The 11,848-nt window shown below is 31.7% G+C and overlaps 1 protein-coding gene and 2 long non-coding RNA genes across 4 annotated transcripts; all 3 read right to left on the reverse strand.

Annotated features, from left to right (window-relative positions):
* Nucleotides 1-1,521: 1,521 nt before the first annotated feature.
* LOC115233228 lies at nt 1,522-1,835 on the reverse strand. Its single transcript, XR_003883748.1, has 2 exons — nt 1,699-1,835; nt 1,522-1,629 (listed from the first exon to the last, which is right to left on the reverse strand). It is a non-coding gene; the product is annotated as an uncharacterized LOC115233228 (long non-coding RNA).
* A 122-nt stretch (nt 1,836-1,957) lies between these two features.
* On the reverse strand, nt 1,958-3,114 carry LOC115233227. Its single transcript, XR_003883747.1, has 2 exons — nt 2,707-3,114; nt 1,958-2,609 (listed from the first exon to the last, which is right to left on the reverse strand). It is a non-coding gene; the product is annotated as an uncharacterized LOC115233227 (long non-coding RNA).
* Nucleotides 3,115-7,991: 4,877 nt separating this feature from the next.
* Nucleotides 7,992-9,694, reverse strand: LOC115233223. 2 transcript variants are annotated; one of them, XM_029803537.1, is made up of 4 exons: nt 9,341-9,694; nt 8,902-8,990; nt 8,606-8,822; nt 7,992-8,506 (listed from the first exon to the last, which is right to left on the reverse strand). In XM_029803537.1, the coding sequence occupies exons 2-4, from the start codon at nt 8,953-8,955 to the stop codon at nt 8,190-8,192; spliced, it is 588 nt and encodes a 195-aa protein (XP_029659397.1). In that variant the 5' UTR covers nt 8,956-8,990; nt 9,341-9,694; the 3' UTR covers nt 7,992-8,189. The 2 variants fall into 2 exon arrangements, with proteins under 2 accessions (XP_029659397.1, XP_029659398.1); XM_029803538.1 differs by having other exon boundaries at nt 9,273-9,694.
* Between the last annotated feature and the right edge of the window lie 2,154 nt (nt 9,695-11,848).

The following is an 11,848-nucleotide window of genomic DNA, read 5'->3' on the forward strand; positions in this document are numbered from 1 at the left end:
CCTTAGAACATATACATATAAATGGAAGAGGAATAGCAGGCTGAAAAGTGTTCGAAGGAAGTGAGAAAGAAAATCATAGTTGCCTCTCTCTTGTGAGTAACTACTCGAAAGTACGCATGCCGCCATTTACTGACACATACAAGCATCGTGTCTGTAGATATACATATTTTTGTGTACACACACATGTGACTAATGTGACCTTATTTTTCATTGGGCCAAACCGGCAACACCGTGCATGCGCACTTTTGAGCAGTTACTCACAAGAGAGAGGCAACTATGATTTTCTTTCTCATTTCCTCCGGACATGTTTTTCTTTCGAGAACAATAGGCATTCCCCTTTCATTTATATATGTTCTAAGGTTTTACCATGGCACCGAAAAGTGGATCCGGCCACGTAGTTCCGCCGGCTCTAAAATGGATCCAGTTAGCGCCACTGTACCGACTAGAGAAAGCGTTACAGGAAAAACGGCGGCGTGGTCCCTCTCAGGCTTCTCTCTGGCCGGTATTCATAGTCAGTTCTTATATTTAAGACCGTCTTAGGGCCACCGCCCAAGCTTTTCCGTAATGCATTACGTTACGTTAAGTACTGATTCTAAACCTAAACCTAAACTCGTACGTAATCTTAAACTTCAGTCAACGCACAAACAAAATCGTAACGTAGTATGCTTTTGTTACGTTACGATTTTCTCTGTTTTACCTATGGATTGACTGTGGTAAATTTCAATTCAATTGCATTAAAACAGGTTTAATTATAACTTTATGAAATCGTATAATTTCGGATTGAGGTGGATGTATATCACCCAATATTAACCTGCCTGAAGCGTACTAAATTCGATTTGACTATTTTCAATCGGTTTTAATACCGCATTTTCGGTGCAGAAATCCCGATCGATTCGGATTACATTTTTTTAAATCCGTTTTAATCGACCATTTTCGGCAGGGATGTCACAGATGTCTATACTAAACTAGATTGCTAACTTGTCACGATAACAATGGCATGGTTTGCGTCCGATAGGATTCCAGGCCGTGTTCCGATATTCACTGCCAGTACTGAAAATTTATAGTTTACGTCACATATACTATAGATTTTCAGTACTGGCAGTGAATATCGAAACACGGCCCCAATGTATGAGAAAAAATGGCCGTCGCCGCCACATTTAAAATAATTATTGCGTGTAATATTTAACAAAGTTTTTTAATAATTACTGTTTAGATTTAACAAATTAAATATAAATTACTAAAATAAGTGTAAATTACTAAAATAATAGTTATTTTAATTGTTGATTAATCAAAAAACCCATTTAAATGTGATAAACAATATTTAATAATATTTTAACCATATTTTAACAATATTTTAACAATATTTAATTTAAAAACATACATATATTAAAACGCTCTGAATTAACATCATAAGGACATCCTTGTGCTGTCTGGGAAGTTAAAAATTAATTTATTATTAATTAATTTAATTATTACGAAATAAAATAAGTTTTGTCAATCGATGGCGTTGACTGATTGGAGTATTTTTCTTAGACAATTTATTCCTTAGACATAATATTATAGCAGTTATTAGTTGAACACAATGTGGAGTGTCTACTCCAACTTCTAATCCGTCAAAGCATCTATTATCTAATGGAAATATATCAGTATTTAATACAAATTTTCTTGTTATTCGAGTAACAATTTCATTGTATGCACCTCTTTTTGGAATCTGTGTACGGCTATCTCCTATTAAAAAAGAGAATTCCTTTTCGGTACTGCAAACAATCTTATATACATCATGTGATGCATATACCAATCCTCCGTTATTTTTTAGATCAACTAGTATTGTATACATTATCAATTTTTTTTATATATATATATTTATAATAAAAAGTTAAAAATTAATTTATTATTAATTAATTTAATTATTACAAAATAAAATAAGTTTTGTCGATGGCGTTGACTGATTGGAGTATTTTCCTTAGACAATTTATTCCTTAGACATAATATTATAGCAGTTATTAGTTGAACACGATGTGGAGTGTCTACTCCAACTTCTAATCCGTCAAAGCATCTATTATCTAATGGAAATATATCAGTATTTAATACAAATTTTCTTGTTATTCGAGTAACAATTTCATTGTATGCACCTCTTTTTGGAATCTGTGTACGGCTATCTCCTATTAAAAAAGAGAATTCCTTTTCGGTACTGCAAACAATCTTATATACATCATGTGATGCATATACCAATCCTCCGTTATTTTTTAGATCAACTAGTATTGTATACATTATCAATTTTTTTTTTATCAGAAATTTTCTGAACGGGCCATTTCAACTTTCCGCTCAATGAAACCAGCATAAACACTAAAACTTCGGATGCATATGTTTCTGAATCTTCGATTGTAATGTCATTGCCGTAATCGCACGTCCCAACGAATTTTTCTTTCGATTTGTCCCATATAAGTTGTTTCCGTATTGCCATCGAATCAAAGATCAGATTGCAGTTTCGTGATTGAGGTGGAAATTTGGAAATCTCTTCAAAAACATTTTTTTAAAATCCTGGTTTCCCGTTAATTGAAAACAACCAATTTCTTATGCTGCTGGCGTGTGGTAAATGAAGAAGTGATCTGAAAATATTCACTTTTTTTAATATTCACTTTCGTCGTAAAACTAAAACAGAAATCGCTAACAGTATAACACAAGAAATAAATTTGTTTAAGTTACCTGCAGTAGCTGTAGGCTTTTGGCGAATAGAAATGTAACGTTAATGCAAATTTTTTTATTTCGTCCGTATATCTGCATCCTTTTCTTGATTTGTTACGGTTCTGCCATTCGTTTTTGAATAAATCTCCAACTATTCCATTGAAGTTTTTAACAATCAATTCACACCCATTATTTTCAAGAAGGTTCTTCTGTCTATTTATTATATATGTACAATTCAACATCCATTTGTGTATATTATTTCATTTATTTAGGTGTACTATATATACACAATTGCTCACACTCGCAGTAATTTAGTATATTTTGTTTCAACAAACGATTATATTCATAGGTATTTGAAGTATATATGACAACCCATAAAAATTACAGATAAAACACGATCAGATGAATTGAATACTGCATAAAATCTATGCAGAATTTATGTGTTATATTCGATATTTGAAAAGGTTTTTATCTGAAATTTTTATAAGGGATACGATTACCCAATATACGATTACACTTTGAATGTGCTCAAGTGTATACGTAAATTGGGATATAGCATTTATATATCAAATTACCTTAATTGTTTTAATAAATCTTGGAGTGAAACAAGTTTTTTTTTCTTTTCTTCTTAACTTTTCTTTCAATGTTTTAATTTCTCTCTGCATTTTCTTCTTTCTTGGCGAGATTTCTTGATTTTTAAAATGGAATGTACTACTATGCATTATTTTAATTTTTTTCACTTTAGAATGCTCCATAGTATCAGAGATATTCATATTGGTATTTTCCACAGTTGGCAGATCATCAATCAAAGCAGCAGAGGAATGCTGGTCTATCTTTTCTAATAGACTCCTCGTACGAGTCTGGTAAACTTCTTTTCTCTTCAAATCTTTCTTTAGAAGAAGTTCGTCTGTTGCGCTTTCAGTCATTTGAATCGAATCCACATTAAATGTTGAATAAGTTGAATGATCAAACAAATCTAATGATGATATGGCTTTTATCGGTGAATGAAGTAAATTTGTCAGTTTTGTTAATGGTATTGAAGAATCAAATAAATTATCTGCTGATGTTGTTGGAAGATCGACAATTTGAATGTTTTGGTACTGCGAATTTGGTTGGCGGATTGGCGATTGAATTTTCTGATGCAATTGATATTTGTGGAGATTCATTTCCTGGCGTGCTGGGAAATATCGTTGGAACAGCACTATAATTTAAAAGCAAACCATTTGCACGTGTACTCAGAAAATCCTTTTGCTGAAAATGAGCAGAGCAAATAACATCCAGTTTTCTTGGTTTAAAATTCAGGTCTCTAATATTTTGAAGCCATTTCTTCAAATGGTCTTTTCTTTTAAGTGGGAATTTAAAAAATTAAAAATTTCATTTTTACTATAACCTATAAAATTGCATTAACCGCTATTTATTTTTTGTGAAATATTTATATATTTATTATAAATGTGAAACTTGCCTAAATAAACTAACACCATCCTTTTTTTTTGTTGTGACACTTTTTGATGCAACAAGAAGCCGGCATTTTTGCTTTACAAAAGATTTTCTTAAAACTCACACGAATGATTCGCTTCACACACACAGGACCGCTGCCATTTTTTCTCATACAACCGGAAATCTCATGCGACGCAAGTCCGAAGGCCCAGTTAGTAAGCTAATTTAGGCCGGTATTCATAGTCAGTTCTTATATTTAAGACCGTCTTAAGCATAATCTTAAGATGTCCTAAACCAATCACAGAGCCGTATTAGCATCTTAAGACATTACTTAAGACGGTCTTGAAATAAGAACTGACTATGAATACCGGCCTAAGACATTACTTTAGACGGTCTTGAAATAAGAACTGACTATGAATACCGGCCTAAGACATTACTTTAGACGGTCTTGAAATAAGAACTGACTATGAAAGAAGTTTTGTGGAAATAAATTTATTTATTTTATCTGTCAGCAATAACAGATGACAGATCAGTACGTATATAAATATAGTTACGAGCCTGAGGGTGCGAATTCTACGCAATATTATTGGCAAACTTTGATCATTTATAACTCAAAAACTATTGTAGCCTTGATATTTCTATATTAAAATTTTTTATTCCATTTTGCCTCTAGAATACGCTATTACAATATTGTACGGAGGTTGTGAGACATCCTGTATATATATGTCATGTTACTATAGAAAATAAAAGTTTTGTATTTCGCAACTTAGCGGTTTGAAAATAATTGTAATGAATTAATGAGATTTTTACGATTAAAGTGACACCAAACATGACATAAAGTGGATAATTTTTAATTAAACATGTTATCAAAATTTTGATTATTTATTTAGTGAAAAATTATTCGATTTATGTCATGTTTGGTGTCATTTTAATCGTAAAAATCTCATTAATTCATTACAATTATTTTCAAAACGCTAAGTTGCGAAATACAAAACTTTTATTTTCTATAGTAACATGACATATGTATATATATGAAAGGTTAGAGATAAAAAAAGCCTCGCGAGAGAGACTTCGGAACTCTTTAATGTTAGTCATCTCGCTTGCTCTTCATTCATTCTCGCTCTCGCTTTCGACGACTCTTCAGAAGCGAGAATCTTTCCTTATTTACAATACATAAACATAAAATAAAAACTAAAACTTTTATTTTGTATTTTATCGATTTGAAAATAATTTTAATGGTTTGATAAGATTTATGCAATTAAAATATGACATCAAACGCGACATAATCGGATTTATATTTAAATATATTATACGTTTAAATATTATACATTATTTTTTTTAATAATAAATAAATATTAATAAATACAAATAAATATTTAAAAAAGAAAATAAATCTTAGAAAATTTGAACTCAAAATCTAGTTTTCAAAGTGATAGGGTGATGAACACTTTCTCTTAGGCTACTGCGTATTGTTAAAATTGATGTCAACGCTATGAGTATACTTATGTAATATATAACATTCTCGCATAAAACTTTATAAAGTCTTTGTTTCTAGATTAAAAAAATCATTTGTAATTACTCGAGATGCTTTTGTTTGAGGATAATAGATAAGAAAAAATTTTTTTTTTGCAGATGTTATTTTGTATTAGAGAAAGAAATTTATTTTATTTATCGTACTCAACATTATAAAGATTACAAAACTATACACAATAATTTATTTTGTTTTACAAGGATTCTTAAGATGTCCTAAACCAATCACAGAGCCGTATTAGCATCTTAAGACATTACTTAAGACGGTCTAGAAATACGAACTGACTATGAATACCGGCCTTAAGGTAACATTTCATGAGCAGTGAAAAGCAGCAGCAGTTTAGTAACTAACTAGCATTGTTTGGTGATTTTACAGAATTGCTGCGCTGCCCATGAAATAAGTTTTCTGCAATGTTTTAAATCGTTAATCTCAATTTTGATATTAATTGAGATATAACCGAATAAGTAATTATTTTTATAATTATAGTTCCTACAAACTTACCTTTGGTGATTCCATACTTTAGAATATATGTACATATATAACCAAAACACAGCTTTTACTGCTTTGCTGTTCAACAGGATGAACTTCAAACAGCTTCAAAAACTTGCGCCGGAAGTACGTCACCGATTCTAGTTACTTTCTAAACTGCTGCTGCTTTTCACTGCTCATGAAATGTTACCTTTAGTCATAGACATAGTATATCTAGACCGAGCGTTTGCCTTTATTTAAGGAGTGGGGGTGAAGATGCACGTAGAAAAGGACATACTCTATTTCGTACCCCTTGCGTTCTCTCTCGCTCGCACGTAGCATAGCGCTCTCTTTCGTCATGCTACGTGCGAGCGAGACAATTCCCCTTCCAGGTATATATGTTCTAAGATCTATACCCCCACTCCTCAACACTCGGTCTAGATATATTATGGGTGCGTTCCGTTTCACGCATTGAGCGCATAGATCGCCTGAAAATCTATAGTTCACGTAACATATATTATAGATTTCCAGGCGATCTATGCGCTTGTTACGTCTCGACAATGCTCTTTTCTTACTATACTTCGGTTAGTGAGAAAAGGATAGCTCTCTATTTTTTATAGGGCAACCTGCTTCCACCGGCTATACCCCAGGGACGCCGAGAGCTAGGACTAATCTGGTGGATTCTAGGGGAATGACGTTAGGCACGGAACTAACCTTTACTAGAGTAATTTTACTGGATGTTAATTCTAGGGATATGAGCATGCGCAATTAGATATATTCAATTTTGAGGGTCTTCAGGGTTTTCAAGCAGGGCAATTAGTTGATCTATATCCAAATTGCCGTCTACAAAATCGGTAATAAGTCTAGCGATTAAAGTTAAGATTTGCTCGTGCATGCGACTTATTATGGCTTGAACTTACTCATCAGTATATAAAGGTTTCATTATTCGAAAATTAATGGAACATTTTGCATTGCTGATTAATTATGAATCTAAATATCTAGCGTATTCATCTATTTTTAAGTGTTCTTCAGGCAATTGTTCTTTTAACTGAGAAATCAGGTCTCGGGGAGTTGTTTGATTTTCGTCGCGACAACTTTCTTTAGAATAATTTATATTTTGATACAATTCGTTTACTAATATGAATTCCGGTGTATAAGTGAACCCTGCCGAAAATGGTCGATTAAAACCGATTAAAACATAATCCGTTTTAATCGGTTTTAATCGGTTCAATCGGCGCCCGGATTAAAAAGTAATCGATTTTAATTCCGAACAAACTATAATCGGTTTTAATATCGCTTTCGCGGATTATTTCCAATCTAAAATCATTACATTCTAATCCATATTGTTGTCAATCTAAATAAACACGAATAATCGAATGGATATTGTGGTTGCCGTAGGTCGTCACATTAAGCACAATCCGCGATACAATAGTGCGACCCGCAACTTGGCGGCCCACGCGCTCGCGCGTCCGCGCGTAGTTCCGGGTGGTGCCGCTACGAGGCGAAGGTCGAGCGAGCCAACCTGCCCTGCCGAAAATGGTCGATTAAATCGGATTAAAAAAAAAGTAATCCGTATCGATCGGGATTTCTGCACCGAAAATACGGTATTAAAACCGATTGAAAATAGTCAAATCGAATTTAATACGCTTCAGGCGGATTAATGTTGGGTGATATACATCCACCTAAATCCGAAATTATACGATTTCATAAGTTACAATTAAATCGGTTTTAATACGATGTGAATCTGTCGGAGGACGACAAAAGTAATCCGTTGCTATTCGAAATTCCACCATTTTCCACGATTTCAAAACATTGATTTCACAATCAAGCTATTTAAAATCAAATCTTTATTTCTTTCTCAACTGCATAACACTTACAAAAAAATACTCCTAATTTGAGTGTATTGTTTGGTTTTTAATCGACAAAAATCTTATAATAAACTCATATAAACAAAACGTAATTAAACTTATGATAAATGTAAAACCTTATAATAAACTCATATAAACAAAAAGTAATTAAATTTATAATAAATGAATAACATAGTTAAAAGAACAAACTTTTCTGACCATTACGATGAATGAATTTCGGGCGAGTAATCGTAAAAACGACTATCTTCGTCATCCTCAACAACATTTACGTCTTCCTCGTTTCGTTCGTCAGTCTCTTCGCTGCTTTTACTTTTCTTGCTTTTGTTTTTATCGCTGTTTTGTCGTCGCTTTTTTGCATTTTCGTCGGTGACTTTTTCACGCGAACTTTTCTTGAAATCAGCAAGTTTTTTTCCCACGTAATAATAAAATTTCGATAATTCTCTCGTAATATTGTCTTTGTGAGGAGCGTTAGCAAATTTCTTTTTGTACGTGTTATTTATCCAATGCTTGTATATATCTGAACAAAAATAAAAATGACAATATACTTTAGTTAAACATTACATTCTTACATATATTTGTATTAATATTATACGTTGTACAATTAAACACGTTTTACCTTCACAAGCCCCCAGTTTCTTTTCGTCCAGTTTATTGCATGGTCTTTTTTCACTGTGTCGTGCACTAGTGTATCCTGTAACGGTGCTAGTCATGAGCAATTCATTGTCGAAAACAGGGAAAATAATGTTACTTGCAAATTGGCGAGGAGTTTTCGACGAGTTGCACACTCTGTTATAGTGAATTTCACTAATCCACTCGTTTCGCCCAATGTGGATCTGTAGTGCATACATTAATTTTTATTACCATGACGAACAATTTTTATAAATAACATAATACATAGAAAAGCCTCATTACCATCCCATTAGACTGTCTTGTCCCAATTGGTGGAAAATTATTTTCATACTGCATGTTGATATTGGCAGTCAATATGGTTTTCAGCGTTGCTGTAAAAGTTAAAATGTTTTAGTTATTTTTATCTACAGCCATAACAATTTAAAAAAGTACAAGACTCTGCTCAGACAGCACACATGTCTAAAAGATAACTAAAAAGATGACTTAAAGACGTCTTATTGTCTTTTATATATCTTTAAGATATCTTTTGGCCTTTCTGTGCTATCTGGGTAGCCATACAGAATGTAATATTACTTATTAGTGCATTTATTATACTTCAAGAATTTCAGATACTTTTATAAACTGACAAGAAAGAGGCATAATGTATACACAACTTCTTATCTTCGCATTCGTTAGTTTTATCGATCAACACCGTTTGCAGTCGTTCGTTTAGTTTTCTTACATTTGTCAACTCGGACATTGCTTCCTCCAGCTTTTGTTTTATTTCTTTACGTTCATTTCGTAATTTGTCATTGCGTTCCTGTAATTCTTCAAACCTTGATTGTAATTTCGAGATTTTTTCAGGAAGCAACGATTTTTTTTCTTTTAACTGCAAAAAACGAGTACAAAAATTTAAGTTAAAAATGTATATTGTACTGCTATTATAGTAGTACTATGTATGCAGAGAGGAAAATGTATCCAAACGTATGAGAGTTAAAATAATTTTCATCAATACATGAGATTAAAACAGCGACAAATATCACTGAATCAAAAACGGCATCATAAATACATTTATATATACTACTGTAATAATCCCTCCCATATATTTTGAAAATTATTTGAAGAGGGCATGTAGACCTAAAAATTTTGAAAACATGCCTTTTTGTTTTTTTTACACATTACGAAAAGTATAAAGTTTCAAGAAAAAGTTTCTTCGAAAATTTAAAGACGGTTATTTTAAAATTACCAGAGAGAGATACAAAATTTGAAACAAGAACTTGATGTATGTTTTAATCACGTTTATCTCTCGAAACTTCTTTTTTTAAATTGGTGCCAGTAATATCTTGGCAACGGCTACCGAATTATTTAAAATGTCTACTAGTTATTCTGTTATATATTATGTTATATATTTAGTCTTAATTATAATGAATTTTATGGAGCTGTATGTTTGCCACAATGAATTTTTTCTTGCAAATCGCTACTTTCATTTTTAACCGATTATTGTTTGATTTTTGTAGTTTATTTAAATATCCTTTTGGAAGCTGCGATTAGCAACGCAAAATCTTTTTTCAAAAACATACCGTGCAGTTATTTGCAACAATTTCAATAATTTTTTCCTTTTTTTAGAACATCTTTTTCACCAAAGTACTCGCAAACAAAATACAAACACCTTGAACTCCGATTGAATGTATTTATGTATTAAACGAAAAAAGAATGATGAAATTTGTTGCGTTAAAGATGTAAATGCCTCCTTCATTCGTATTTGAATTAGAAACATTTTTCTCTTGGTATAAGGGATCATATTTTTTTTCAAACAAATATTTTACACAATACCTTCGTATCATTACACACTTTACTACTCATAGTTGCAGTGGTTTTGATTAAATGACGCCGAGATTTCGATTCATTTTCACGTTTATGTACCAGTGGATTCTTCAAAGTATAAAAATTGGTTAATATAGGTTAATTTTTGGTTAATTAGATTAATTTTTCAAAAACTAAATATACAGAACAATTATACAAATTATAAACTCTTAACAGATTGATATTTCTACTAAACATTTACTATAAGCTTATTATGAAAATTAATTACAATAAAAAATAACTTTTTGGCTTTAAAATCTTGAAAAACGTTAGTTATCTTCACACAAAAATGTCGCAATGTATAAACGTTTAAAAACGACTTTTGGGATCTTTTGGGATACACTGATTACAGTATAAAATGAGTACTTAAAAAACAATGCATGATGAAAGCATTGATGAAATTATAATATACCTCTGAAATATGGTTGTCTACATCAGTGGTGCTTTCTTCATAATTAGAAATCTAAAAAGACACAGTGATATGGATTCAATTGAACAGTGTGTAAAAAAATAAATTGTTAATTGCAATAATAAAATTAAATACATTAATGTTTTCAGAACAATGTGTGGTCAAATTGCAGAAATTATTAATTATTAATTAAATATGTACCCTCGAATCATTTGTTTGTAATGCATCGTTTTCTTCAAATTCAATCGTCTAAAAAGTCACGTGATAGAATAAATTTGTTTTTAATATTTACCTCAATTGTTAGAAAATTAAATACCAATCAACGTACCTTCCCTGCCGAAAATGTTCGATTAAAACGGATTAAAAAAAAATGTAATCCGAATCGATCGGGATTTCTGCACCGATCATTTTGAAGTCGGATTTGCTGTTATTATGAGTCACAATTAATTATTGAATTGGTGTTTCTGCAATTGAAACTCAGTTGTTAAGCGGATCTACGGAATCGCGTTACACACCGCTTTTCGCTCATCTCTGAGCGTTTCTTAAGATTCGGGAGATCTCGTCGAGGTCGACTCCCGAACAGTATAATTTCGGATTGAGGTGGAGATATATCATCCAACATTAATCTCGCCTGAAGCGTACTAAATTCGATTTGACTATTTTCAATCGGTTTTAATACCTCATTTTTGGTGCAGAAATCCCGATCGATTCGGATTACATTTTTTAAAATCCGTTTTAATCGACCATTTTCGGCAGGGAATTTCTAAAAAAGAAAGGAAAAAGAAAGGGATATATTTGAAGATGTTAGATTTAAAAAAAATAATACTAGTACCCAATTTCGTAAATAAAATCTTATTAATGTATTTATTTATTTTTTCTTAAATTTTAATAAAAATTTTAAAAATGAAAAAATTGGTAATTATAAGAAATATTTTATTTGCAAAATTGGATACCAGTTTCATCTAAAATATATTAAAA

Source organism: Formica exsecta, unplaced genomic scaffold, assembly GCF_003651465.1.
Source record: "Formica exsecta isolate Colony F162 unplaced genomic scaffold, ASM365146v1 scaffold164, whole genome shotgun sequence".
Lineage (NCBI taxonomy): Eukaryota > Metazoa > Arthropoda > Insecta > Hymenoptera > Formicidae > Formica > Formica exsecta.

Excerpts from the sequence above, each read along its gene's own strand:
- LOC115233223 (XM_029803537.1), bottom strand. The coding sequence starts at position 8,955 with ATGCAGTATGAAAATAATTTTCCACCAATTGGGACAAGACAGTCTAAT. Across the intron at positions 8,823-8,901 it reads CAAGACAGTCTAATGGGATG|ATCCACATTGGGCGAAACGA; the intron begins GTAATGAGGCTT and ends TATGCACTACAG. Across the intron at positions 8,507-8,605 it reads GAAACTGGGGGCTTGTGAAG|ATATATACAAGCATTGGATA; the intron begins GTAAAACGTGTT and ends ATTTTTGTTCAG.